This window comes from Camelina sativa, chromosome 8, assembly GCF_000633955.1.
Source record: "Camelina sativa cultivar DH55 chromosome 8, Cs, whole genome shotgun sequence".
NCBI lineage: Eukaryota > Viridiplantae > Streptophyta > Magnoliopsida > Brassicales > Brassicaceae > Camelina > Camelina sativa.
The window spans coordinates 9,694,162-9,721,879 of record NC_025692.1 but is presented as its reverse complement, the minus strand read 5'-3'; the positions used below and the strand labels follow the sequence as shown (position 1 = coordinate 9,721,879).

Genomic DNA, 27,718 nt, shown 5'->3' with positions numbered 1-27,718 from the left:
TTTTTTTTTTTTTTTTTTTTTATCGAAAAGTTGATATTATTTATTGTCTTACCAACCCCTAACTAACTATTGCGGAACTGGAATAATGTATGTAGTTTAAAATGCGTGAAGCACAAATGTGTAATGTTCTCGGCCGTGTCACGCTTGATGCCAAGTCTGCCAAGGCATTCAAAGAGAAGATTGATGATGAGTATCGGGTCAACATGTAAGACTTTTGAATTATGAGAACTACATTCATGTACGCTTCCTCTGTTACGTTTCTCATGCTGTGTTTGTGTATATGTGTGTGTTAGGATCCTTGATAACCTTCCTCTAGTGGTTCCAATTGAAAGAATTGATCCTGGTCAGGGTTCTCCCTCTGTTGTGTATCAGCTAGGCTATCATATCGGTCTTAAAGGGCAGTATGAGGGGGTAAGTAAGTTTAGATTATTCATTATTTGCGTTGAGTGTGAAAGCAACGATTTTCTAAGCAGTCCTTCCTTTGGATTTACACAGAGCAAAGAGCAAAAGTACTTTATGCACAATCACTTGGCTTTCACTGTCCGGTATCACAGAGATGTGCAAACCGATGCTGCAAGGATTGTGGGATTTGAGGTCAAACCATTCAGGTGCAGTTCTTGTTGAACAAAAATAGACTCTCGGGGTGTTCTCTTTTTTTTCAGTTCTAATATTCCTTCCCTTCATTTGCAGTGTCAAGCATGAATACGAGGGACAATGGAGTGAGAAGACCCGTTTGACTACCTGTGATCCTCACACTAAACGCCTGGTTGTTAGCTCAGCTACACCTCAAGAAGTCGAAAACAAGAAGGAAATTATCTTCACATATGATGTTGATTTTCAGGCAAGTTCCTCTTCGACTATCAGTTTATAACTATTGTGTTCCTTTTCTCACTGTTTTGTCTTAGTGAGATACGATGATTGTGTTCCTCTTCTCACCCTGCTGCCTCTTCAGGAAAGTGAAGTGAAGTGGGCGTCTAGATGGGATGCTTATCTTCTGATGAGCGACAATCAAATTCACTGGTTCTCTATTGTCAACTCTCTGATGATCGTCCTCTTCCTTTCTGGTATGGTAGCGATGATTATGCTGAGGACCCTTTACCGTGACATTTCACGGTACAACGAGCTTGAGACACAAGAAGAAGCTCAAGAAGAGACTGGGTGGAAACTCGTCCATGGTGATGTGTTCAGACCTCCATCCAATTCAGATCTTCTCTGTGTATATGTTGGCACAGGTGTCCAGTGTTTAGGTATGGTACTTGTCACTATGATCTTTGCCATGCTCGGATTTTTATCACCTTCCAACCGGGGAGGTCTTATGACAGCCATGCTCCTCCTCTGGGTCTTCATGGGCCTCTTTGCCGGTTACGCCTCTTCACGTCTCTACAAAATGTTCAAAGGAACAGAATGGAAGAGAATTGCCTTCAGAACAGCCTTCTTGTTCCCTGCAGTCGTCTCAGCCATCTTCTTTGTCCTAAACGCTCTTATCTGGGGACAAAAATCATCCGGAGCTGTTCCCTTTGGGACGATGTTTGCTCTTATCTTCCTCTGGTTTGGAATCTCAGTCCCTCTTGTCTTTGTTGGAGCTTACATCGGATTCAAGAAGCCACCGCTCGATGACCCCGTGAAAACCAACAAAATCCCACGTCAAATCCCAGAACAAGCTTGGTACATGAACCCAGTTTTCTCAATCCTTATCGGAGGAATCTTACCATTCGGTGCGGTCTTCATCGAGCTCTTCTTCATCCTCACATCCATCTGGCTCAACCAGTTCTACTACATCTTCGGTTTCCTATTCCTCGTCTTTGTGATCCTTATGGTCACCTGCGCAGAAATAACCATTGTTCTCTGCTACTTCCAGCTTTGCAGTGAAGACTATCTCTGGTGGTGGAGGTCTTACCTCACCTCAGGTTCTTCTGCGGTCTATCTCTTCCTCTACGCAGCCTTCTATTTCTTCACAAAGCTCCAGATCACTAAGCTCGTCTCGGCAATGCTGTACTTCGGATACATGCTCATCGCCTCTTATGCGTTTTTTGTCCTGACCGGAACAATCGGTTTCTACGCTTGTCTCTGGTTCACAAGGCTCATCTATTCCTCGGTTAAGATCGACTGATTCAGAAAACACATTCAAGAGAAGAAAGAAAGAAAGAAAGAAAGAAAGAAGGTAATATAGCTTAATGATTTTCACAAGTGCTAAAAAGGCTTTGTTTTTGCTCAGTAGGGGTCTTCTTGTTTCGCTCTGGTTTTGGTTACAGTAACAAAAGAAATGGTTTTTTATATGTAAACCTTTTTCTTTAGAGTGTATTCTGTTTGATTTTTCCCAAATGACACTTCGGATTATCTTTCTTGATTGACAATATGTGATTCTTTCAATTCTATTTATACTCTCTTTTAAAAACTTAGCATTTTATATCTAAATGCTTAAAGACTATCTTGTTAGTGTAATCGCAAGACACCAAGAAACAAAACGATAGTATTACTGGTCCCTCATTGCACTCGTATTTAAAATTCTGTCTCCAACCGTTGTTAAAAATAATTGGTTTTATATGTAAATAATGCCTTGGTACGGGGACTTGACCGTTTCAAAAGTAAGCGTTGGGAGCAACAGTGGGATTAGCAGAGCAGACACCATTACACTTCCAACGGCTAGTTTCTTCCTCTATATATACTGACCCAATCATTCACAACAGAGCCCAAATTATCTCTCTAGCTCACACACTAACTTAAAACCCTAATGGCTCACAGAAGTCTTTTTCTAATCTTCTCCATTTTCTTCTTGTTGACTAATCTCGCCTGTTCCAAAGAGATTCTGGTCGGAGGCAAAACCAGCGCTTGGAAAATCCCTTCTTCGCCTTCTGAGTCCCTTAACAAATGGGCTGAGAGCTTACGTTTTCACGTTGGTGATTCTCTTGGTAAGTTTTTCTTTTTCCCCAAATTCAAATCCAATATCAACCCTTTCCTCCTAACTCTTGAAAATTTCTAAACTGTTTGTATGTGAAACAGTGTGGAAGTACAATGGGGAAAAGGACTCTGTTCTGCAAGTGACAAAAGACGCATACATTAACTGCAACACCACAAACCCAGCAGCTAATTACAGCAACGGAGACACTAAGGTGAAGCTAGAGAGATCTGGTCCTTTTTACTTCATCAGCGGTTCCAAAAGCAACTGCGTCGAAGGTGAGAAGCTTCACATTGTCGTCATGTCCTCCCGTGGTGGCCACACTGGTGGTTTCTTCACTGGTTCTGCTCCTTCTCCTGCACCTTCTCCAGCTTTATTGGGTGCTCCTGCTGTTGCTCCTGTCACTGGTTCTGCTTCTTCTTTGGCCAGCCGAGTTGGGATTTTGGGATTTGTTGGATTAGGGATTGTTTTGCTCTGATTTTGTTCATATTCACGAGATTTGTTGAATTCTTTTGCATTTTAGACATTACTGTATTTTCCGAATATAAATTTCGCCAACTTTATGAGCTTTCAGAAAACAGTTGCTAACAGTACTGTAACACAATGCAATGTACAACAGCATACACTACAACACTAACTGGTATCAAGTCATATATCATTGGGGTTTATGTAAGAAGATCCTAAAACTAAAAGTAATCATAAGTTAAAAATCTAAAAGTAAAAGAATTTGCATTTGTTATATTTGAAATGGTATAGAAAATATATAAATAAAAAAAATAAGTATACAATAAACTAAAAATCCTAAAACTAAAAAGATTATAATTGCTTCTTTTTTTAATATAGCAACTAATCTAAAATGAAATGGAATTACTGTTAGTGTAAAGCTTGGTTTATTTATTTGAGTTTCTTTTTTCAATTAGGATTATTTGAGATCAGTATATTCTTTTTATGTGATATTTTACTTATTTTTTTCTTTTTTTTTGTCAACTATAATTGTAGTATATATATTAAAAAAAAAAAATTAGTTACTTAATTATATATTTTCTCTCTGAAGCTATATAGTTGGCTTGATGTGTTTATACTTAGAGACATTTTTCTGGTGGTGGTCTTCAACAGTAATATATGATTGAGTGTATAAATACATTTTAAGTAGTTGAAAGATTTGCAAATTGATGTAAATAAGATGGGGGTTTGAGTGGTAGCTAGTTTGCATGTAAAAAACATTATATGAAGTAGTTGTGTAATCATATTTTAGGCGAGATTGACAGACTACGTATTTGATGTATTGAGTTATAATTTCATTGGTATTCTATATAAACACACAATGTATCATATTTTGGATTAATGAGAGAAGTGAACCATTTATAAGATTTTATTTATCAAATCGAAATAGTTACCATGCCTGAGCAACTATTGCAATATGTAATCAAGCCCTATAATGCAGGATTGAACGACAACGTGTTGGTGTTGAAAGTGACCGAATTAGAGCGCACGTAAGATGGGATAGGAACCGGACAGTACTTGTTGTCAAAGCCACACAACAATTGCTTTTGCTTCCAAAATAGGCTGCATCGTTAATGATTTACAAAATGAATCAGAACATATAAGTAAAAAACAAACACAAAAAGGCTTTGATGAAAGCACCAAAATAACCTCTTGATTTTGAAGTTTATAGATGAATTGTTCAAAGTAAATGCGTGCCACTGATGTCCTCGATATCCTCGTTTTCACCACAAATTTGCATCCACTCTGCTCAGCGAAATAGAATAAATTAACATACAAAACATTGATCTTATAAAATGTGACAAACATTATAGGAAAAACAAGTTCAAAATTACACGTAAAGGTGCAAGAAACTTTATAGTCAACTCGGAAATTGCCAAAGCTTCGCCAGAACGGGATACTTTATCACAGTTGATAACAATACTCTCCATAAAACTTGTGTTGGCCTTAGTACAAAAACAAGTTTAGCAAACAGTACGTAGTTAGTAAGCATGGGATGGTAAGAATGGGAGATAGCTTAAGTGCTTAACTGTAGCAACTATCTCGACATTAGCGTAAAATAAACTAACCATGTTGGCATGCAGTAGTTTGCATAAACAGAATTGTTCACAACACCGAATTGATCTAATTCATAATCCCGAACTTTCAGTTCAATCTCATGGGGCCGGAACATTCTGCCATATGGAAACTTCCATATAAGATTATGAATCAGAAATATTGATTACTACTCCCACCTTGGCCATCCCTATATAATAAAACGGAAGTACACAACTTTTTCTGTAGAATATATAATTTTTATAAGTTGGTTACAAAATAGATTATACATTAAATATAGTTTGGTTACAAAAAAAAACGTTATAGATTAATTGGTCAATCCATGGTCTATATGAATACACTTAAGAATATCCGAAACAATCTTCTTAAAGAAAATATTTTAATAATTTATATAATTTACTAAATAAAATCTTTAGTATTTCATGTATTGTTACAAAATATATATTGTTAAGGCATAAAATATATATTCTTAGGCGTAAAAAGGAATAAAATCTTGGCAATTTATCACACTTAATCGTGATTTTCGAGATCTTATTGTTCAACTGAAAATAAAATCTTACCTAAGCAAATGTCATATTAAAAAACTTTCACCAAACATGTTCAAAAATTAAAATAAAAACAAACAACAAACATAATCATTTCTCATACATAAAATTACAAAATTAACAATATAAAACTTACAAAATATATATTTTTTTCAAGTAATTATATTTAGCGTATGATTTTATTGCATAATGTTTTATCCAAAATTTTTTTTAAAAAATAATCATATAAATTATATTTTATTCTAAAATTATACTATAAATAAAATGAATTTCAACCCGTGAGCACGGGTCTTAATCTAGTTATATATTATATAGACTATCTACAAATCTTGAGACTTCATCTAGGTTTTAATAACCAGAAAAGTAGTAAATAGTAGATCTTTTATGAAATGAAATTAGACATATATTTCTGTACCCTTCGCCTTCTTTCAGTTTAAGACATGCTAGAGACTTGAATGTCTTTGCCGTCTAAAGAGGTAGGACAAGTGGTCGACTCCAAAAACAGGGAAACACAATAGACATAGTCGGTGGCGCCACCGTGGTGGTACCTTGAAACATTGTACTTCTTCACGATGCTGAATAGTTCGACAACCTTTTAAGTCTCTTCACATGTTCGCAAACTCTAAATCACGTATCATCCAACCTTCACATGTTCGACCAAGTATCATCCAAATTTCAGTTTAGGCTACTCTAAATCACGTATCATTCAACCGCATCACAGTCCACCCGATCCAGCCACATGACACCTCTTCTCGTATCACGAACACTTTATCCATGTATCATTCACCAATCACCACCCCTTCTTGTTATTTAGTCACACATCCAACTATTCCCAAAGTGACCAAGTAACAAAAACAGACGGGCTGGAATACTTTATTTCGTCCAGCCGCATAAAAACTTCTCCCTTCTTACTTCTTAGGTATTCACCGAGCACTTGTCAACCATCTTCGATCAGCTCTTATACGCCTCAACCATTGAGAATAAACAATTCTCGAACATTCACATTAACCATTCAACGATCATACTAGTACCGCCACGAGTCGCTCTCTCGGTAGCTCTCTTGGTACCAGCATCCACTGTCGCTATCCGCTCCTCGATGACCCGATAGCTCCTCAGTACCACCTAGGTACGGCTATCGCACTCCCGTTACACTTGTACAGGGATGTCAAAATAGGTCCAAATTAATGGATTAACTCAAACCAAACCAATCTAAAAACTTATTGAGTTGATAATTTGAATATTAATGGGTTAATGAGTCAAATTGGTTTATGAGTTTAGTGGATTGGGTTGAAATGGATTGGATTAAAATGAGTTTATGAGTTGACCAAAACCAAACCATTTAATTAATTTTGAATACCAAATTAAACCGATTTTTCTTTCTGAACAAAACCCATCGATTTCTTACGAAGATATTTCTTCTTCTTCTTCAGGCTCTCTCTAAGTAGATTTCGCTCTCTCTCCCACTTCTTCTTCTTCTTCTTCTTCGATCGACTCAGACTTCGGATACATGGGTATGAAGTGATTGTTAGATTATAAAATTATTGTTCCTGATTGTGATTTATGGCTTATGTTGATTTATTGATTCGTGATTCGTGATTGCCAATAGTGCGAAATCTGTTTGTCGATCAAAGTTGTATTCGTTCGTGATTGATGGCTTATGGGTTTAGTAGTTGTCGGAGTTTTTGTGTATTTGTCGGAGTTTTTAGCTTGGTGTTGTTGTTCTAGCTGTGATTTGATTGATTCCGTTCTCATGCTTCAGACTTTTTTTTGATTTGTTTCGTTTGTTATCATTATTATTTTGTAAGATTTGTATCGGTTTTTGGGTTTTGGCTGCAGCTTTGAGTGATAACTTACTCCATCGTAGTTGGCGTAAGGGTCCCTATGATAACTTACTTCTTCGTGTTATTATTTCAACTACTTCTCCTTCCTTCGGCCTATGATCTCTTAGTTATCTCCCTTTTTGTTTCAAGTAATTCTCAGTCTGACATTGTAATGAAACGTAGCTTCTCAGTGAGATGATAATCTTCCTTTTCTTCAAAGTGTTTGATTAGATTCTCTGTTTTTGTTTGTCAGATGGTGATTAAGGGTTATGATGAGTCTGGATCTTAAGATGTTTGGGTTTGATCGATTTCATTAGATCAATTTGGTGTCTGATGAGATTATGTGAACTGGGTTTGTTTCGGTTAGGTGTTTACAAATCAGTTATGACTTAAGATGTTGTTCAGTTAAGACTTTTGAGTAATGGGTTTTGATGAGTAATTGTGTGATTCTGAGTATTGGTATCAGTCTGAATTGTGTGTATTCTCTAAAGACTGAATTTGTAATTATTGGAACTTTGCTGTTTGTGTCGTCAAGGCAGAGCTTAGCTGAAATTATCACAGCTTGAAAGTAGCAGCAGGTGAAGTGAAGCTTGGTTCCTTTTGTATTAAGAAGATTAAGGAAGACAGCTTAGAAGAAGTATTAAGGAAGCTGGTGGTTTAAAATGATGAAATGGATTGGGAGATTAGAAGAATCCTAAAGACACATTGGGTTTTCTGGATTATTATTGTTTAAAATTTCTGATTTTCAAAATTTGAATAATTGGAGACATATTTCATGTTTATCATAAATAGTTTATGTATAAAATTACACAATCTTTGATGACTCTATAAAATTACACAAGGTCTAAATTTCTGATTATGATATAAAATGGATCAACTCATTTAACCCATTAATCCATTAAGCTAAATGAGTTGTGGGTTGATCCAAACCATTTGCTTAATGAGTTGAGTTGACTCATTATCCATTATATACTAAATCTCTATGGTTATGGGTTGGTTTACCCAACTTGACACCCCTACACTTGTAGAACCAATTCAAGCCTCGGACGTACCAGCTCGATAACTGCTTTGGCAACAGTTCAAACAGACTCACCCATCCGAACATCATCATCGCCCATACTCGAATAATGATTCCATAGTCTTGATCACATAGCTTACTCAATTTTATATAACTTTTCTCGATCGAAGCCATTCAATGTCTCGACCTTTAATTTTGTACCTTATTCCATATTGGACTTGATCCAAAAATTTATTGACTTGATCTGCCCTTTCCTAGAATCGGTCTAGATTTTTCTCGACAATTTTTCTGGCCAATCGCAACCACTTTCTGTTCTACATACTCTCATTAAACATGCAACACTTTCGACCACTTATTGGCCAAACCACGTTCACCAACAATGCAACACTTCTGGCCACTTCATGGGCGAACATAAACTCATGAAACTAACTTGGTCGCTTCTTTTACTATACTCTAAAAAACTCAACTTTTCACCATTTCGAAATGCTCAAACACTTAACCAAAAATACTCCTGAACCTTTCAAAAACTTTCAGATCTTACCTACTCCAACATAAATTTGAATCGCTAATGATTTCCTTTTTATACGGTTTGTGAATATTGGTTTCAGTCACCACGTATATACGTGTGTATTTTATATAGATTATGTATATTAAGGGCTTGATTGGCAAGGTGTTTTACAAACTTTACAAAGGGCTTACTTGATCCATACTGGTTTTCGGATCCCTTCTTCATCCTCACTAACACTTTTGGATCAGTTCTGATCCGATCACTCATGATCCTTATATACCATCCTGTCTAAGAGCAATACCTTGGCGAACGCTTCCGGTCCCCACAAATTTTGCAATAGATACGCCTCAGCAAACATTCCAAGTTCCGCAAAAGATACAACAGGCACGCGACAAACCATCAATTCCCAAGGTTATGGTCTCATACACGCGATGGTGATCTTCACTTGTTTCTACCGACGTGATCCCGCCAAGCATGATTAACCAAATCTAACTACGACTAGACAAACCTTGGTGGGTACCACTACCGCCAACCGTTACCGAAATGGATCAATCATCAAGACTATTAATCATACTCATACCTTGATACACACACAAGGTCTTGACATTACCACGCCTTGAACTCTCACAAGGTCTTAACTTTATCGCGCCTTGACAAACTCTCACTTAGTTCTCAAGGACACGTACACATTAATGTTTTAGCAAACCCACTTGGATTCTTTTGCATTTTAGACATTAATGTATTTTTCGAAAATAAATTTCGCCAACTTTTAAGAGCTTTCAGAAAACAGTTGCTAAACCTTATAAAAACCCTATCAAAGATTTGTTGCAAAAACCAACTTCTCTGCAATGGCGATGCTGACAAAAATGCCACAACTACTATCCAGAAAATTATGTAGCAGCAGCTGCAAACAATGAAGAAGAGAGTGTCAAAGGGACTGAGAATTTGCCAAGTAACGGATGCAATATTACGAAGAGAAAGAACTGACACATTATTCCAGCATGACAGAAGTAAATGATGCTGAAAACCTCAAACCTCGAATCAGCAAATAAGCAACGGGATGCAATGACACCACAAAAATTGAAGACATTGATACTATTCTGTAGCCGAGGGAATCATAAAAAATAACTATCACTTTCCTCACTGACCCATCCTTTATGACTTCAAAGAAAAGTGTCAAAGATACTAGAATCAAACCATCAGGAGAAGCAAATAAATCCATAAGGGAAAAAAACCTTATAAAGAGACTAAATTTTTCAAAAGAAATGGACACAAAAAGTCTTTACTATGGGATAGCTGTCGATAAATGTATATAAGAGTGTATTAGGAGAAAGGTATCTGTTTTTTCCTGAACGACCACCTAGTTGAAAATTCTAGTGATTTGCTCTCAGGTGTCAAAGATAATCAGAAAAAAAACATTACCATGATATATTGGTAGTAAGTCAGGCTGTACCAACTTCAACATCATCTGAACCATCAGCTGCAGCCATTAAAGGGCCCTTCAAACCATTTTCATTGTTACCGATAATCTCACGAGCTGCTTTTTCAAGAAAGTCCTTCGCGGCTGACTGAACAGATTGTTTCTCATTTGATTGGTATTTCCTCTTTCTTGCAGTTGATTCCGAATACCTGATCCTTGATTTCTCTCCTTTACTGAGGTCTCTAATGTTTTGCTTTTGGGCTAGATTCATTTAGTAATGAGTGTAAGGGTCACACAAAATCATGAATATAAAAGTAAAGAGAAAGCTGGAGACAAAAACTGCACTTAAACTTACTCGAAGTAAGATCAGGTAGAGAGTGCTCGATGAAACGGGTTGCTGCCTGACGGTTTAAGACAGTAGTCGGGCGCAATGGTTCTACAATATAAACAAGAAACAGATAAGAGATCATTTAGTGGATAAGACATTGAATAAGAGGTAGCAATTCAGTCCCTAACAAAATCAAAATGAATACAAAATTTCCTAATCAGATGAACCTAACATCAACCAAACAAATTAAAATGAAACGATGCGCATAGGTAAATTCTTTTGAGTAACTAAGTAGAACTACTCAGCCCATTAGTATCCGATAGCAGACCGACAAAACGATTCTTGTATGAAAGTCCCACAAGGCATTTAAAAAAAAAACAGCGCACAAGCGTGACCAATCTAGTAAACACCTTGTACGGAGACATACAAGGTCGTTCGATAAACAAAGAGAAGAGACCAATATCCCCCAATTTCAGATAGCAGACAGGAACAAAAAGTTATACAACAAAAAGATTGACATGTTTGTGAAACATTAAAGTCAACAATTAGCCTCTAGTGAATTCAAATCAAAAAAGTTTTATAAATGGAAGTAAATCCTGACAAAAACAAAGTGAAATATAACTCCATTTAATTAAAAAGGTCTTCAACGGAAAAGCGAAAACAGAGAAACTAGCTCTTGAATCTCCCTTAAATTCAAGGTAATAGGTGGATGATGCAATAGTAAGGTTACGAAAAGATAAATACAGCACAATGCACTAGGCGCGAGACATTATGATAAGCCTTCCACTAGAATCACCACTTCAGTAAACAAAGTTGAACTACTAACCCCCTGCATTTAAGATGGGTACATGCAATACTAAGCATAGATTGAAATAAAAGAAAACAAACGAAGGCAGAGATTCATAATCCCAACAAAAAAAAAAGGATCAGAAACACAAATACTCTTGAGAGAGAATGTATTATTCAACAGGTACCCACACAGGATTTTCTTTACCGCATATGAAATGGCTAGCACCTATCAGAACAATTCTAAACTGAGCATAATTTTTTTAAAGGTTGCTGAGATATTATCCCTAACGACACAGGATGCAGCATTTCTCCAATATAAAGAGAAAGTCATATAACTTTCTCCAACACAAGGCAATACAATCACCAATTCAAATTGAAACAAATGGTTTTACTAACCACAGAAACAAAAGTTTAATACCCAAATACTTGTGTTCTCAACCCAACATTCAGGGACTATAAACCAAAATACTTGTCAGAACTAACAAGTTTTGATCTCTCTCTATAAATCATCTCAGGCACCAGAAAAATAATCTTTACCTTTACTTTGATCCAAACACTTCTGAAACTTCTCTCGGTACACGTTTATCCGCTCCTACACAACCAATTCCACCATCAACAAAACAGCAAAAGGATACCTTTTTAATTGCATTTGCAAAGCATATAGAGTCTACACAACACACAGAATTACACATACAATTTCAGATTTCACACGATGATCATCAGGATCAACTCCAGTACACCTCAACCTCACTGCAATACAAAAAAAGAAAAAAACCACAAACAAATAAAACAAACTTCAATGGAAACCAATACCGCCATCAACCAGATTCACAAGAAGAAGAAGAAGAAAGAGAGTTACGTTCGTAAAGAGTAGTGGTTGCATCAGCTAGCAAGTACATAGTCTTAGCTCGTTGCAACGGCTTCATTGCAGCAAGAACCTCTGGCTCAGCTAAAGTAAGCATCTGCTCAAGCTGCGGTTTCAGTTCCTTGAGGTGCGCAAGTGTTTGGGTCACAGCTTCAATCGCTGATACCGGAACCACTGCAGCTCCCGCCGCCGCACCACCGCCGCTACTTCCACCACCTCCTTCCATCTTCAATCGAACCGAGAAATTAAAAATTTGGAAAAAAACTGATTGAATGAAGAAACAAACTCGTTGTGAGTTACTCAGAGGTTTAAGAATTAGGTTTCCGATTAGTTTCTCTGAGTCTCGCCGATAAGTGTCGAAGATGAAAAGGCGCTAACGTAGTCGGGAAGAGTGACCGTCAGCATTATAATCAAATATGGGCCCTTAAAAGGCCTAATTACATTTAAGGCCCAGTAAGAATTTAGTTTTATGAATGACTCCATTGAAGACAAAAAGTAGATCAGATCCGGCGGTGATCAGATCGGCGATGGATGGTGGCGACGATGATATGGATTCTCTCTTCGAAGGGATGGAACTTTTTACGCCGGCGTCTCAGCTCGACGATAACTGCGATAAGAAGTTAAGCTCATCTTCAATAACACCGCCGACTCAATCTGAAGATAACGAGACCAAGGCGGCGGAGGCGGAGGCGACGGCTCCTCAGCCAGATGTGACGGAGGCTTTGGACGAGAATCTGTTTTCAGACTTAACGATTGTAACTCCGGTTCAACACCAGCCTGAGCCGATCGAGTCAGTTATTACTACGACTCATCCATCTCCGGCGAAGAGTGATGGACGTCAGGTGTCACGGAGGAAGAAAAGAGCGGGTGGATTAAGAATAGGATACGGAAGGCACGAGATCAACAATCTCGACGAAGACGAAGATGATTCCGTCAGTCAACAATCCGATTCCGTTAGTCAAGTATCGGATTCCGTCAGTCAAGTATCGGATTCCGTCGCGCAAGTGTTTGATTCCGGTAACCAATCTTTGGACTCTTCTACTCCTCCCGCTGATGTTGCTGTTGTTGTTAGTAATGGTAGCTCAAGGTTAGAATTAGTCAAGGCTCAGATCAAAACGAAGCTGAACCGTGCTCGTGACTTGGCTGCTTCGGTTACTTCTGCACGCAAGAGCGCGATTAAGAAGAGAAGGCAAGCATCTGAGAATCTCAGATTAGCTTCTACTAAGCACGAGGAGCTCGAGAAGCAGCTTGAGGAAGCGATCGAGACAGAGGATTTCGATGCGGCTGAGAGGATTAGCGAAAGCCTCGCGGCTAAGGAAAGAGATAGGCTAGCTCTGTTGGCATTGCTACGCCAAGCGGAATCTGATTGTGATGCTATTGAGTCGAGAATGGAGAAGGTTCTTGTTTCTCAGATTGAAGCTGAGGAAGAGTCTGCCTCTCTGCTTCGCACGTTTTGCACTGATGCTGAGAATGATGCTGGATCGATTCTGGATACAGCAGAAGCTTTTTGTTCAGATGAAATGGAGAAATGGCATTCATGTTCTGAAGATGTTGAGGTTAGAAAATTCGAATTGGGTATAGAATCTGTTGTGGTTGATAATGTTCGGTTGTCGTTGAATGGTACTCTTGAGGGATCCGTTGAACAAGATATAAAAGAGAAGGAGATGCTGCGTAAGAAGAAAGAACAATTGTCTGATGAACTTGAGGAGCTGCTTGCTCTGGTGAAGGCAAAGGAGAAGGAGATTGATGAGAACAATTTGCAAATAGAGGCAGTTGAGGAAAGAATTAATAATGTGGTGAGTGGCTACAAGGAATTGCAAACAAGTTTGGATAGTATGTTAAACAATGTGCAAGCGGGACTCACCCAGATTGAAAAAGAAACTGAAGATTTGTCAATGAAAAAGAGAGAGGTTGACGAGTTTGTGGCAGCTGAGAAGGAGAGAGGAGCTAAACTCCGTGATCTTGTCCGTGTTTCAGCAGATGAAGCCTGTGAATATGAGGAAGTTATTAAATTGCGTAAAGGTCTGATGTTATATGTGTCTAAAACTAGAGAAGAGAGAGGTAAGCTTGTAAATATCGAAGAGAAGCTTTCTGAGGAAGTCCAGATGTTACAAGAGGAGGTTTCTAGTACCCGAGAGTTACTAAAGGAGCGATCTTCTAAAAAGTCGATCATCCAACAGAATATTACATCTTTCTCGGATAAAATTATGTTCATAGAGAAAAGGATGCCGGAGCTTGAAGCAGAGAAGAAAGTGGCTGCATCAACAAGAAATTTCAAAGAAGCTGGGAGAATAGCCGCAGAAGCCAAGTCCTTAAATCTAGAAAAGGATAAGATACAGATGGAAACAGGAAAAGCTAACGCTGAGCTCGAAAAAGCAGAACATGAGATTGAAGAAACCATCAAGAGGCTACAAGAGATAGAGGTGTTGATTCTGTCAAAAGAAAAAGAACTGGCTATCAGTAGATTCCAGAGGTTGCGGATTGACAGTGGAACTGCAAAAGCAGAGAGTTCAGCTGCTCTGGAACTGAGCGACCTCGAAGAAGCTAATCTTCTACTTGAGGAAGCGCAAGAAGCAGAATCTGAGGCAGAGAAACTTAAACTAACATGCGGTCTCAAAGAGGAAGAAGGAGAAGAAGAGGCAAAATCTTATGAAGTTTTTGTCTCGATGGAACTCATAGCCACCGTTGGTCTGAAAAAATTACAAGAACTAGCGGAATCTGTTCCATCTTAAACTCTGAAGCTGCTTCCAGGTTCAATCATAGTAACTAAAGGAATCATCAATGGTTTTTATAGATTTATCAACAACGCCCTTACGCTTCATAACGCAGTCTACATGTCTGTTTTTGTTTTTTGTTTTCGGGATCCACCTTTGATTGATTGGTTGTTCAAAGAAAAGAGTGCAAGCTTATTCAATTTAAAATGTTGGGGATATAGGAGAAGGTTTTCGAACCACCATAAAGAAATATGTTGGAATGTAATTTCTTTGTTTTGTTCATTTGGGTACGTTGTCGTCAACGTCTTTGTAGTATAAGATTTTGAGAATTGGGTACTATAAGAAGTCTTATTATAACCTCTCCATCGAAATGTCTCTGTCAAATTGGGTAATGGGTACTATAAGAAGTCTTATCAAACCTCTCCAGTTCTTGGATGCAGTGATTTACATTGATACTAATTTAGCATTTGTAGCTTACGAAATCACTACAATGATTAGTGATCACTACTTAAACATCAGCTGCTGACGAACCAAAAAAAAAGAAAGTTGATTTGGCAAGAGAATTTGCAAAAAAGAAACTCTTTTTCTATACCATTTTGCAATAATTTCTTATTGTGTTGTCCATTTTCAATAATATATTATTTTATGTACAAAATGACTGAATTCTAAAACTTAATTTTTAAATATTAAATCTTACCTTTTTAAAATTATATCTAAATGTAAAATAGAAAATTCAAACTTATAATAAAATTCAAAAAATTAATTTAATATATTATAATTGTGTAAAAAAGAGCAAAAAAGAAAATGGCCAAAAAGGATATTTTTGAAAAAAGGTATTTACAAAAGCGTATTTCTATTAATTTCTCTTATATCATATGATTTTAGGTGATTGAAATTTAGTTTTTATTTAAATAAAAAAATCCATTTTATATGAAGTAAAATACTTCAAATACTTTAGATAATTATTTTATTTATATAATTATGAATTTCAAATAAACAGATAATAATGTATGAAATTGAATATTCAAATCATGATGCATATTAAGTAAAAGTTCCTAGTTTTCATTTTTTTTTCTTTTACCTTTTTAGTTATTTTTAACAATATATTTTTAAACTACAAGGTAAAAGAAAAAAATGAAATAACTAAAATATATTGTTGTAGTTTAAAAATATATTATTAAAAACTAATGCTTAATTTAGATATAAAATCTCATTTTTCCAATTTGATTTGTTATTCATTTTTGAGAATTTGTTAGGAATGTCCCTTTTGAGATATCATTTTTCAAATACCCATTTTTTGTTATTTTCATTTTTACCGTCTTTTATACAATTACAATATGTTAAATTAAATTTTACAATTTTTTTTAGGTTTGGGTTCTTTACTTTACATTTACGGTATAGTTTTAAGGGGTAGGGTATAGTATTTGGTGTTTAGGGTTTAGAATTTAGTCATTTGGTACATAAGAAATGAGTATTTTTGAAAATGTACACCATAAAAATGTATTTTTGAAAGAAAAAAATGGTATTTTGAAAAGTGACATAGAAAAAAGGTATTTTTCATTTTTTGAAATTGAGAAATGCATTTATTCTTTTTATAAAATAACTAAATTAAAGAGATTATATTTGACATTTTTATCTTCAATGACTTTTTATTCTTAGTGATAATGTAGCCATTGACACACAAAAAAACCACAAATTTTTAAAATATATTTATCGTTTCAACTGTATCAGAAAAAAACAAAATGACATTGATAAAATAGACAAATGTATACTTTAGGAGGGTGGTTGACTAAATATTTTAGGAGAGTGTGATGCAATTCTGTTGGGTATAAGCAGCTAAACACTTTAGGAGGGGTGATGCAATTCTATTCTGTTGGATATTAGCAGGGTCTCATGTTTTGTTATGCACGACTTGGTTCGCACCGTATTTTTCTCTCACCCATCACTTCGTTATTTGACTTGAGTAGTTTCGGTTTTTATTGTCTGGATTCAGAGCTCTTCTTGTTTGAGCAATGTCATATATTTTGGCTTAAAAAAAAAAGACAAATGTATGAGAAAACCAATCGCAAACTAATATTTAATATATGGTGTCTGAAAACTTGTACAAATTTTGAGGTGAATTTTAAAAACTAATTAGGCAAGTGATGTTGATAAACTTAGCATAGACCAAAATAATCAAATATTCTAAATATATGAAATCACGAATTAGCTAACAAACTCTAATTCTAATATGTAAAAGTGAATATAAGAGACATACTCCAAATCACTCTCTAGCTCTCTAATTTCCTATTTCTCTCCTTAAAAAGAGTAAACTAAATCTATATATACATTTTTGGAGACATTTAGCAAATAAATCATGAAGTTGGAATCTATTTACAAGCATGCCATTGACATTAATTATTAATTTGTTTTTCATTTAATTAATTAATACTAAATTTCGATTTTGGAAAACAAGATTTTCCATCCTAATAAAATTTTTCAAAACAATAGGAACCACTGCCTTTAACATTAAGTATTAAGTTTATGATTAATTTAATTAATATTAAGTTTCTAATTTTACAAAACAATAGAAATTAATTCTATAAACACACACAATATTTCCCTTCTATAAATCACTACTTATTTAATTGTATGTTATAGTTTCTATAATATAAAACAATAAACCTCAAACAAAATACTTTCTACACTAACTAATATATATGGTTGTACATTTTTAAAAAATAAAAATTAAATATTAGTTATATGTATAGTTAATCTACAAAACAAATAACATTTTATTTTTATTAAAAAATAGTCTCACGGTGTACCGCGGGTGAATATCTAGTAGTAATAATTAAAACTTGTTATTTTCCACATATTATATGTTGTTATTTTTGATAAATATATATATATATATATTTTCTCTGTTTCATATATAGGCAGAAATCGATATACAAGTACGCGAATGGAAGAAAAAAAGTCGGAAAAATTGGACTGAACTTCATCAATAATAATTGGGTTTTTTTAGAACCATATTTTGATTACTGGTTCTATTGATTTCAGGTCCCAATCTTGCGTATTATACACATAGACAAGTAAAACAACATAGAGAGAAGGGTAAACCAAACTTAATTTGATCCGTATTGAAACAGATTTAGGATGCTTGCTGGACTATTAGACCTACGAGACAACTGGACGCGTTGCATAGAAAGCTAGACTTATGATCTAATGATGAAGAACTTTCCATCCAAGAGATCATGGATATTATGCCGAGAAGAGCACTAGATGATGTGGTGGTGGTGCTTTATATAGGTAGAAATCAATATAAAAGTACTCGAATGGAAGAAAAAGTCTGAGAATTTGGATTGAACTTCATCAAACAAAGAGGTTGCAAGAGTGGGTGTATTGAGCTTGGTATCACCTTATCCTTGCACCAAGTGATTAATACCGAAAACGGTCACAGTAAAAATTAATCATATTCACACAAACATGATGTAAACCAACAAAAAGACTGATAACAAACCAATATTATTGTAATTAATTAAGACAAAAGCTGAACCTAATAACAATCAAAAAAGTTTCCACAATATTAAAATTAATCACGATAAAAAAGATCACAATAAAAGTTAATCATATCACACAAACACTACAAATATAAGATGGAACTAATCAAAACCGAGTCCTAGTTTTTTTTTTGTCAACCATTGGGCCACAACTGACCGGCCCATTAGCCAAATTTCTATATTCGTATGAAACGGGACTCGATCCCTGGTGTGATGGTGCCTTCTACAAATGGACTTACCTCCTGCCAATGCACTAAGGTCACTTCACGGTTCATTATAGTTTATATTTATAAAAATGTTGTTTTTCATGTGCTTTAAATAAAAATTCTATAAATTTTTTTCTATCAAGGTTCACAATTTAAACTTGTTGAATTTCAAATGGACTTGAAAGCGAAAAATAAAATAATTTAAATATGTGGTACACCATGTTATTTCAAAACTAATGAAATTGTTTGAATCTCATATGAATTCTTAAATAAACGAATCAATAAAAATTTGTAATCTACCGTATAAAGGTTTAACCATCAATAAATTAACAAAAAGAAAAAAAGAAAAAACAAAAAGATTAAACCATCAAATTGCAGATACAAATGCAATGAGAATGAGAAAATAATTTAAAAGATTCTTTTTGTGTAAGAAAAATTTTCTGTAGTATCAATGTTTTTCTTTTTGAAGCATAAGCAATAATTAAATTTTGAAATTCCACAAGAGACGACTGAATAAATTTGATTGAATAATGAATATTATGATTTTATTTTCGTGTTAAAAAAAAGAGAGAAGTAATAATATTATGATTTATCTATTATTTTTTAATTTATTCAATCGTTTTTTTTTAGCTCGTCCTGTGTGTTTCTTCTCTCTTCAAGCCCTAAGCTTCTTTGATCAATCCATCGTCACCCTTGTCGATTCCTCCAAACCCTAGTTCCAAATCCGAATCATAATCCCTAGTTATCGTATCTTTCTACTTTGATCTTTCTCAATCCTCTATATTAGGCTTCCCAGTCTCGTCAACGGGGGTTTTAGCCAGCGCGCGGCTACAAGCTTCCCCAAGAGAAGTTGGATGCTGAAAAAATGAGTTCATTCTCGATTAACCGAAAGAAGACGCCATTCCAGAAACACAGAGAAGAAGAAGAAGCTCGGAAGAAGGTTTGTATCTCTTCCTTGTTTCATGAGTTGAAATTTCAATCGAATTTGTTCATGGAAAGATTTGATTTAATCGATGTTTTTTTTTTTCGATCTTAATCGTTAGAAAGCTGAGGACGAAACAGCTCGTTTGTATCAAGAATTCGTGGAATCGTTTCAAGGGGATAGTGCCACTACTAAGACTTTTGTTCGAGGTGGGACGATTAATCCAGGAGAGAAGCCTAAGGTTGATTCTGAAGGTTAGTCTTTGAAGAAGATGCTACGGCTTTTATTTATGTCTTCTTGTTGTTACCCTTGCCTCTCTTTGTGTGTACCCTTTTTTGTTTTGTTTATGGGTGTCAAAATGGTTAGAGCGATGCCTTTGATTATATTGGGAAACACATTAATAAGAGTATGGACCTTTTTTTTTCTATGCGTTCGCGGATGGCAGGTGAAAAGTCCAAAGATGGGGGTTCCATTTCAAAGAAGGGGAGTAGGTAAAACTGATTGCTTTCGTTTTTGTGATTTTGTTGATGAGTATACACTTCTGGTATGCTTGTTACATGGTTGAGTAGAGTTCCATTAGTCCTGTATTTGTAACTAGCTGAGGTCTTCATGCTTTATTGGTAAAAAGTTTTTGGGTCTTAGGAATGATGTTCTTTGGTTATTGCTTGATGAGTTGAAATCCATGTGTGTATAGAAGATTATCTTTCACGTGATCTATGCAGGTATGTTCCCTCTTTCCTTCCACCACCACTGGCATCTAAGGGTAAAGAACCGGAGAAGAAGGTTAGTAGCATCGCTTTTGTCACTGTAAATCTCTTTTTGATTGGGTTGTTTGTTTGAAGCAGCAATGGGGTTAAGTTGTAAGTTCATTTATTTCATCTTTTTAGAGGGAAGAGGAGAGGCCTAAGGAAAGAGAAAAGGGAAAGACTCGAAATATAGATCATTTCATGGAGGAGTTGAAACGCGAACAAGAAATGAGAGAAAGAAGAAACCAGGATCGTGACCGTCAGGGCGATAACTCGGTTAGTTCATCATACTCTTGCACTCTCTTCATCGGTGGTCTACTCTCAGATTAACTCTGGCACTGTTTTTAGAGCGGTATCCCCTGCTTTCTGTACTAAATTTATTCTGTCTTCAGCCATCTAGCCGCTTTGATGAGCTACCTGATGATTTTGATCCCAGTGGAAGGCTAGGATCGTTTGACGATGGTGACCCACAAACTACGAATCTCTATGTTGGGAATCTTTCCCCAAAGGTATTTTTGTTTTCTTTTCTTACTTGGATTCATGTGTTGTTTCTCTTGCCAACAATTTCTTAATATTCATGAGGTATAATCTATATGCTCACGTAGGTTGATGAGAATTTCCTTCTGCGCACTTTTGGAAGATTTGGGCCCATAGCTAGTGTCAAGATTATGTGGCCAAGAACAGATGAGGAGAAGAGGCGACAGAGAAACTGTGGCTTTGTTTCCTTCATGAATAGGGCTGATGGACAAGCTGCAAAAGATGAAATGCAAGGTTAGCTAGCCTCTTTTCCTCTAAGTTCTATTGTACTGGGCTAGAATCATTTGCTAGGTAATGTGTGATATATGATATAAAATCATTGAACAAGAAATGGCTTTAGGCTCTATACTTTGTAAAAGCATATTAGTTCGAGTACTTCACTTAAAATGGATAATTGTACAAGAAACGGCTTTAGGCTCTATACTTTGTAAAAGCATATTAGTTTGAGTACTTCACTTCAATAAAATTTGATTGGTTTTGTATGTGTAAAGCCTGTGTCAGTGTCAAAGAAATATGTGACCAATATTCAATACAAGGCATGCATTAGCATTTAGTTTTAGTCACTAGTACTGCCTTACTTTGGAACCTTTTCTTTTGTTTATTCATTGATGCAGTTTCTTCCGTCTCTTCTTTCTTCATCATTACTGCTTAGTGTTGGCACCATTTCTTTTCTTTTCTTTTTTGATTGATACATATACTCGGTGGTTGATCAATGTTAGAAACTAGTGACCCTTCTGGCACTATTGACTAGTCTATCTATGTTCCACTGGTTTTGTACTTACTATACATCCTGATTGCATGTGACAAAGCTAAAGAAAGTTATGAAGGAAATTTTCAATTTTACAGGGATAATAGTGTACGAGTATGAACTTAAAATTGGATGGGGTAAAGCAGTATCTCTACCATCACAAGCATTACCCGCCCCACCACCTGGACATATGGTTATTCGGAGTAAGGAGGTTTGTAATGCATCTTGTGCTGCTCTTCTAGATACATTTTTCTAAATCTATTCACTAACCTAAGCTTGGGCCTGATCTCTAAATTTAATGGTATTTCCTTGCCATTTTTTGCACAAAGTATATTGACTGCCAGTTTTATATCTGTTTAGTGTAACTATAAAATATCATCTATATTCTTTGGCAGGGCTGCAACTTGGTTTTTTCTGGTCAAACGGGTCCACCAATAACTTCTGTTCCAAATCAAAACTCTGAGCTGGTATGTAAACTTGGTTACACTTACACATGGCTTGAATTGGTTCTTTATATGTTATTGATATTCTAGGAAGGCGTTGAATTACTTTTTTTAGTTCAGAAATGGTACTGTTAAGTTCCAGGATTGATTGTTATTACTTCTTGAAGTAATGTTTGACGGAAGCAGAACTAAAAACCAAACTTGAGATCAATTCTATTTCTAGAGCATCCTCTACTTTCCCAGAACCCCCCCAATGGCCCCAAACCAGTGCCCAAATACTCAGAAACTTCTCAATACTTAAGGCTTCTCTCTTGTTTGTAAATGATCCTGATTCGACTAACTTGCTGATGTGGCACATGTAGTTGACGTCTTGACGACACTCTTATCCGCTACCTATCTTTAGTAATCATATTCCAAATGAACCTCTCTTTCGTTGAACAGGTTCTTACCCCTAATGTTCCGGATATCACTGTTGTTACTCCTGAGGACGAGCACCTCAGACATGTCATTGATACAATGGCTCTCTATGTTCTGGATGGTGAATGTGCTTTTGAACAAGCTATCATGGAGAGGGGCCGTGGGAATCCAATGTTTAAGTTTTTGTTCGAGCTTGGCTCGAAGGAGCATACTTACTACGTCTGGAGACTCTATTCCTTTGCTCAGGTACATTTTGATTGTTATATAATTAGGTATATCTTAGATTCTCCTTAAGCTTTACATTTTCCTAAGCTGATGAATATTTTTGCGTTGTTTAGGGTGATACACTTCAAAGGTGGAGAACAGAGCCGTATATCATGATAACTGGTAGTGGAAGGTATTGTAACTTGCCGACGTTAAAACTGATCCGGGTGTTCGGTTGGGTTGGTTCACCTTTGCATATGACATCTGGTGTATTAACACTGTCTATTTACTCTTATTGCAGATGGATACCGCCACCTCTGCCTGTAACTAGGACCCAGGAGCTCGAAAAAGAGTCTGCCAGCACATATGCAGCGGGAAGAAGCAGGGTAATCTTCTTGCAGTCTCACTTCTGTTTTATTTATTTCTTTTTTTTTTGCTCGCCAAGTTGTTTTTTGGTTGTGCGGGATACCTCACTCTGGTAAATTTTACAGCGTGCGGAAGTTGAGAGGACTCTGACCGATCCCCAGAGGGATGAGTTCGAGGACATGTTGCGTAACCTTACTTTAGAAAGGAGTCAGATTAAAGAAGCTATGGGTTTCGCTTTAGATAATGCAGATGCAGCTGGAGAGGTATTATATGTTAGTCATATTCGGTACATTTGATTTTACGGAAGATCCTACAATTCATACATATCGGTCAAAAGCTTTAACATATAATTTAATCCTGATTTATTATAAAAATTTCTGAAGATTGGTTCATTTGTATGCAGTAGTTTCAAAATGCATTTTACACATATAACATATTTAGAAAAATAACTTGTTATTAGACCAAAATCAGATGTTTTTCCAGTTGATTGTATCTTCAGATGTTTTTTTTTCTAGATACCACAAAGAATACTGAAATGAATTACTCGTTTTAAAATAGATATTCAAATGCGTTTTCCTGCTTATATATGTGTACTTATTCCACAGGTTGTTGAAGTTTTGACGGAGTCCCTGACCCTAAAAGAGACCTCAATTCCAACTAAAGTTGCTAGACTCATGCTTGTGTCTGATATTCTTCATAATAGCAGTGCANGTATAATCTATATGCTCACGTAGGTTGATGAGAATTTCCTTCTGCGCACTTTTGGAAGATTTGGGCCCATAGCTAGTGTCAAGATTATGTGGCCAAGAACAGATGAGGAGAAGAGGCGACAGAGAAACTGTGGCTTTGTTTCCTTCATGAATAGGGCTGATGGACAAGCTGCAAAAGATGAAATGCAAGGTTAGCTAGCCTCTTTTCCTCTAAGTTCTATTGTACTGGGCTAGAATCATTTGCTAGGTAATGTGTGATATATGATATAAAATCATTGAACAAGAAATGGCTTTAGGCTCTATACTTTGTAAAAGCATATTAGTTCGAGTACTTCACTTAAAATGGATAATTGTACAAGAAACGGCTTTAGGCTCTATACTTTGTAAAAGCATATTAGTTTGAGTACTTCACTTCAATAAAATTTGATTGGTTTTGTATGTGTAAAGCCTGTGTCAGTGTCAAAGAAATATGTGACCAATATTCAATACAAGGCATGCATTAGCATTTAGTTTTAGTCACTAGTACTGCCTTACTTTGGAACCTTTTCTTTTGTTTATTCATTGATGCAGTTTCTTCCGTCTCTTCTTTCTTCATCATTACTGCTTAGTGTTGGCACCATTTCTTTTCTTTTCTTTTTTGATTGATACATATACTCGGTGGTTGATCAATGTTAGAAACTAGTGACCCTTCTGGCACTATTGACTAGTCTATCTATGTTCCACTGGTTTTGTACTTACTATACATCCTGATTGCATGTGACAAAGCTAAAGAAAGTTATGAAGGAAATTTTCAATTTTACAGGGATAATAGTGTACGAGTATGAACTTAAAATTGGATGGGGTAAAGCAGTATCTCTACCATCACAAGCATTACCCGCCCCACCACCTGGACATATGGTTATTCGGAGTAAGGAGGTTTGTAATGCATCTTGTGCTGCTCTTCTAGATACATTTTTCTAAATCTATTCACTAACCTAAGCTTGGGCCTGATCTCTAAATTTAATGGTATTTCCTTGCCATTTTTTGCACAAAGTATATTGACTGCCAGTTTTATATCTGTTTAGTGTAACTATAAAATATCATCTATATTCTTTGGCAGGGCTGCAACTTGGTTTTTTCTGGTCAAACGGGTCCACCAATAACTTCTGTTCCAAATCAAAACTCTGAGCTGGTATGTAAACTTGGTTACACTTACACATGGCTTGAATTGGTTCTTTATATGTTATTGATATTCTAGGAAGGCGTTGAATTACTTTTTTTAGTTCAGAAATGGTACTGTTAAGTTCCAGGATTGATTGTTATTACTTCTTGAAGTAATGTTTGACGGAAGCAGAACTAAAAACCAAACTTGAGATCAATTCTATTTCTAGAGCATCCTCTACTTTCCCAGAACCCCCCCAATGGCCCCAAACCAGTGCCCAAATACTCAGAAACTTCTCAATACTTAAGGCTTCTCTCTTGTTTGTAAATGATCCTGATTCGACTAACTTGCTGATGTGGCACATGTAGTTGACGTCTTGACGACACTCTTATCCGCTACCTATCTTTAGTAATCATATTCCAAATGAACCTCTCTTTCGTTGAACAGGTTCTTACCCCTAATGTTCCGGATATCACTGTTGTTACTCCTGAGGACGAGCACCTCAGACATGTCATTGATACAATGGCTCTCTATGTTCTGGATGGTGAATGTGCTTTTGAACAAGCTATCATGGAGAGGGGCCGTGGGAATCCAATGTTTAAGTTTTTGTTCGAGCTTGGCTCGAAGGAGCATACTTACTACGTCTGGAGACTCTATTCCTTTGCTCAGGTACATTTTGATTGTTATATAATTAGGTATATCTTAGATTCTCCTTAAGCTTTACATTTTCCTAAGCTGATGAATATTTTTGCGTTGTTTAGGGTGATACACTTCAAAGGTGGAGAACAGAGCCGTATATCATGATAACTGGTAGTGGAAGGTATTGTAACTTGCCGACGTTAAAACTGATCCGGGTGTTCGGTTGGGTTGGTTCACCTTTGCATATGACATCTGGTGTATTAACACTGTCTATTTACTCTTATTGCAGATGGATACCGCCACCTCTGCCTGTAACTAGGACCCAGGAGCACGAAAAAGAGTCTGCCAGCACATATGCAGCGGGAAGAAGCAGGGTAATCTTCTTGCAGTCTCACTTCTGTTTTATTTATTTCTTTTTTTTTTGCTCGCCAAGTTGTTTTTTGGTTGTGCGGGATACCTCACTCTGGTAAATTTTACAGCGTGCGGAAGTTGAGAGGACTCTGACCGATCCCCAGAGGGATGAGTTCGAGGACATGTTGCGTAACCTTACTTTAGAAAGGAGTCAGATTAAAGAAGCTATGGGTTTCGCTTTAGATAATGCAGATGCAGCTGGAGAGGTATTATATGTTAGTCATATTCGGTACATTTGATTTTACGGAAGATCCTACAATTCATACATATCGGTCAAAAGCTTTAACATATAATTTAATCCTGATTTATTATAAAAATTTCTGAAGATTGGTTCATTTGTATGCAGTAGTTTCAAAATGCATTTTACACATATAACATATTTAGAAAAATAACTTGTTATTAGACCAAAATCAGATGTTTTTCCAGTTGATTGTATCTTCAGATTTTTTTTTTTCTAGATACCACAAAGAATACTGAAATGAATTACTCGTTTTAAAATAGATATTCAAATGCGTTTTCCTGCTTATATATGTGTACTTATTCCACAGGTTGTTGAAGTTTTGACGGAGTCCCTGACCCTAAAAGAGACCTCAATTCCAACTAAAGTTGCTAGACTCATGCTTGTGTCTGATATTCTTCATAATAGCAGTGCACGTGTTAAAAATGCATCTGCGTACCGAACCAAATTCGAAGCAACTCTACCCGACATAATGGAAAGCTTCAATGATCTGTATCGAAGCATAACTGGAAGAATTACCGCTGAGGCTCTAAAAGTACTGTCAGAAAGAAAAATTGATCTTTGATGGTTTTCCGTCCCTTGTAATATACTGTTCTAAACTCATTCTGAACTTTTGCAGGAACGGGTTCTCAAAGTGCTGCAAGTATGGGCAGATTGGTTTCTCTTTTCAGACGCATACATATATGGACTACGTTCCACATTTCTCCGATCAGGAGTATCTGGTGTTACCTTATTTCATTCTATCTGCGGTGATGCACCTGAAATAGAGAACAAAAGTTCCGTTGACAACAAGAGTGATATTGGTAAGATCAATCCAGATGCTGCGCTGGCAATAGGCAAAGGAGCTGCAAGGCAAGAGCTGATGAATTTACCGATCTCTGAGCTTGAGAGACGTTGCCGGCACAACGGACTGTCTCTTGTAGGAGGTAGAGTAATGATGGTTGCCCGGCTACTAAGCCTTGAAGACACAGAGAAACAACGTGGCTATGAAGCAGTGGATGAAATTTCAAAGCATCATCCGCAAGACCATTCAACTTGGGAAGAAATTAAGAGTGAGCGGGAGCATATTAAGAACAGCTACGCAGAAGTTGAAATGAAAGAGCCTATGAATCTTCCCACGACAATACCAATCCCACAGCCTGAGCTGAAAGCCTTTGTGGCAAAAGAGAAGAATGACCTAATATATCCAGCTTCAAAATGGGCGAGAGACGATGACGAAGCTGATGATGAACAAAAAAAGAGCTCCTCTTCAGGAAGTGACAATACTGGTGGGATAACTTTCAAGGCTGATGACGAGGATCTCAAGGGTAATGATTGTGTCCGCGCCCAACCTGACAATGGAATGGATGAGGAACAAAGGTATGATCAATGAATCTGCTTTTGGAAAGATATAAGGAAAGTAAATTAACCTGGCACAATATGGATAAAAAAAACACCAATTGCATTATTGCTTCATCTTGGTGCTTGAGCATCAAAAATAACAAAGA

General features: G+C 36.4%; 6 protein-coding genes, 1 long non-coding RNA gene and 1 pseudogene across 8 annotated transcripts in view; 6 read left to right on the top strand and 2 right to left on the bottom strand.

Annotated features, from left to right (window-relative positions):
* The window catches only part of LOC109124524 (transmembrane 9 superfamily member 9-like), a 3,623-nt gene extending 1,244 nt beyond the window's left edge, over positions 1 to 2,379 (top strand). The window contains exons 3-7 of the mRNA XM_010423056.2: positions 96 to 205; positions 294 to 411; positions 496 to 608; positions 691 to 841; positions 953 to 2,379. Coding sequence (XP_010421358.1) covers positions 96 to 205; positions 294 to 411; positions 496 to 608; positions 691 to 841; positions 953 to 2,110 — 1,650 coding nt within the window. The 3' untranslated portion in view covers positions 2,111 to 2,379. The remainder of the gene's footprint in view (positions 1 to 95; positions 206 to 293; positions 412 to 495; positions 609 to 690; positions 842 to 952) is intronic.
* Positions 2,688 to 3,484, top strand: LOC104706828 (early nodulin-like protein 3). Its single transcript, XM_010423055.2, has 2 exons — positions 2,688 to 2,909; positions 3,001 to 3,484. Exons 1-2 carry the CDS (start codon positions 2,732 to 2,734, stop codon positions 3,372 to 3,374), a joined length of 552 nt encoding a protein of 183 aa, XP_010421357.1. The 5' UTR covers positions 2,688 to 2,731; the 3' UTR covers positions 3,375 to 3,484.
* LOC104709366 lies at positions 4,307 to 6,057 on the bottom strand (annotated as a pseudogene).
* On the top strand, positions 6,914 to 8,178 carry LOC104706827. The gene is made up of 2 exons (XR_754496.2): positions 6,914 to 7,010; positions 7,859 to 8,178. It is a non-coding gene; the product is annotated as an uncharacterized LOC104706827 (long non-coding RNA).
* On the bottom strand, positions 9,394 to 12,631 carry LOC104706826 (nuclear nucleic acid-binding protein C1D-like). Its single transcript, XM_010423054.1, has 6 exons — positions 12,242 to 12,631; positions 12,077 to 12,132; positions 11,920 to 11,974; positions 10,621 to 10,701; positions 10,268 to 10,526; positions 9,394 to 9,749 (listed from the first exon to the last, which is right to left on the bottom strand). Exons 1-5 carry the CDS (start codon positions 12,471 to 12,473, stop codon positions 10,288 to 10,290), a joined length of 663 nt encoding a protein of 220 aa, XP_010421356.1. The 5' UTR covers positions 12,474 to 12,631; the 3' UTR covers positions 9,394 to 9,749; positions 10,268 to 10,287.
* On the top strand, positions 12,736 to 15,320 carry LOC104706825 (cilia- and flagella-associated protein 58-like). Its single transcript, XM_010423053.1, has one exon. The coding sequence runs from the start codon at positions 12,775 to 12,777 to the stop codon at positions 14,977 to 14,979; it is 2,205 nt and encodes a 734-aa protein (XP_010421355.1). The 5' UTR covers positions 12,736 to 12,774; the 3' UTR covers positions 14,980 to 15,320.
* Positions 19,335 to 23,826, top strand: LOC104706824 (protein RRC1-like). The gene is made up of 14 exons (XM_019228704.1): positions 19,335 to 19,649; positions 19,753 to 19,885; positions 20,077 to 20,122; positions 20,354 to 20,414; positions 20,519 to 20,653; positions 20,770 to 20,886; positions 20,983 to 21,148; positions 21,761 to 21,873; positions 22,058 to 22,129; positions 22,547 to 22,768; positions 22,861 to 22,919; positions 23,028 to 23,112; positions 23,218 to 23,355; positions 23,698 to 23,826. Exons 1-14 carry the CDS (start codon positions 19,575 to 19,577, stop codon positions 23,824 to 23,826), a joined length of 1,551 nt encoding a protein of 516 aa, XP_019084249.1. The 5' UTR covers positions 19,335 to 19,574.
* LOC109125856 (protein RRC1-like) overlaps positions 23,828 to 27,718 on the top strand; it is an 8,182-nt gene continuing 4,291 nt past the window's right edge. Inside the window, exons 1-9 of one of the 2 annotated variants that reach the window (XM_019228399.1) lie at positions 23,828 to 23,992; positions 24,605 to 24,717; positions 24,902 to 24,973; positions 25,391 to 25,612; positions 25,705 to 25,763; positions 25,872 to 25,956; positions 26,062 to 26,199; positions 26,542 to 26,766; positions 26,851 to 27,590. In XM_019228399.1, coding sequence (XP_019083944.1) covers positions 23,890 to 23,992; positions 24,605 to 24,717; positions 24,902 to 24,973; positions 25,391 to 25,612; positions 25,705 to 25,763; positions 25,872 to 25,956; positions 26,062 to 26,199; positions 26,542 to 26,766; positions 26,851 to 27,590 — 1,757 coding nt within the window. In that variant the 5' untranslated portion in view covers positions 23,828 to 23,889. Of the gene's footprint in view, positions 23,993 to 24,604; positions 24,718 to 24,788; positions 24,808 to 24,901; positions 24,974 to 25,390; positions 25,613 to 25,704; positions 25,764 to 25,871; positions 25,957 to 26,061; positions 26,200 to 26,541; positions 26,767 to 26,850; positions 27,591 to 27,718 lie in introns of those variants that run through there. The other variant, XM_019228400.1, reaches the window with a different exon arrangement.

Excerpts from the sequence above, each read along its gene's own strand:
- LOC104706825 (XM_010423053.1), top strand. The coding sequence starts at position 12,775 with ATGGATGGTGGCGACGATGATATGGATTCTCTCTTCGAAGGGATGGAA.
- LOC104706828 (XM_010423055.2), top strand. The coding sequence starts at position 2,732 with ATGGCTCACAGAAGTCTTTTTCTAATCTTCTCCATTTTCTTCTTGTTG. Across the intron at positions 2,910-3,000 it reads TCACGTTGGTGATTCTCTTG|TGTGGAAGTACAATGGGGAA; the intron begins GTAAGTTTTTCT and ends TATGTGAAACAG.
- LOC104706826 (XM_010423054.1), bottom strand. The coding sequence starts at position 12,473 with ATGGAAGGAGGTGGTGGAAGTAGCGGCGGTGGTGCGGCGGCGGGAGCT. Across the intron at positions 11,975-12,076 it reads ATCGTGTGAAATCTGAAATT|GAGCGGATAAACGTGTACCG; the intron begins GTATGTGTAATT and ends TTGGTTGTGTAG. Across the intron at positions 10,527-10,620 it reads TCTACCTGATCTTACTTCGA|CCCAAAAGCAAAACATTAGA; the intron begins GTAAGTTTAAGT and ends AAATGAATCTAG.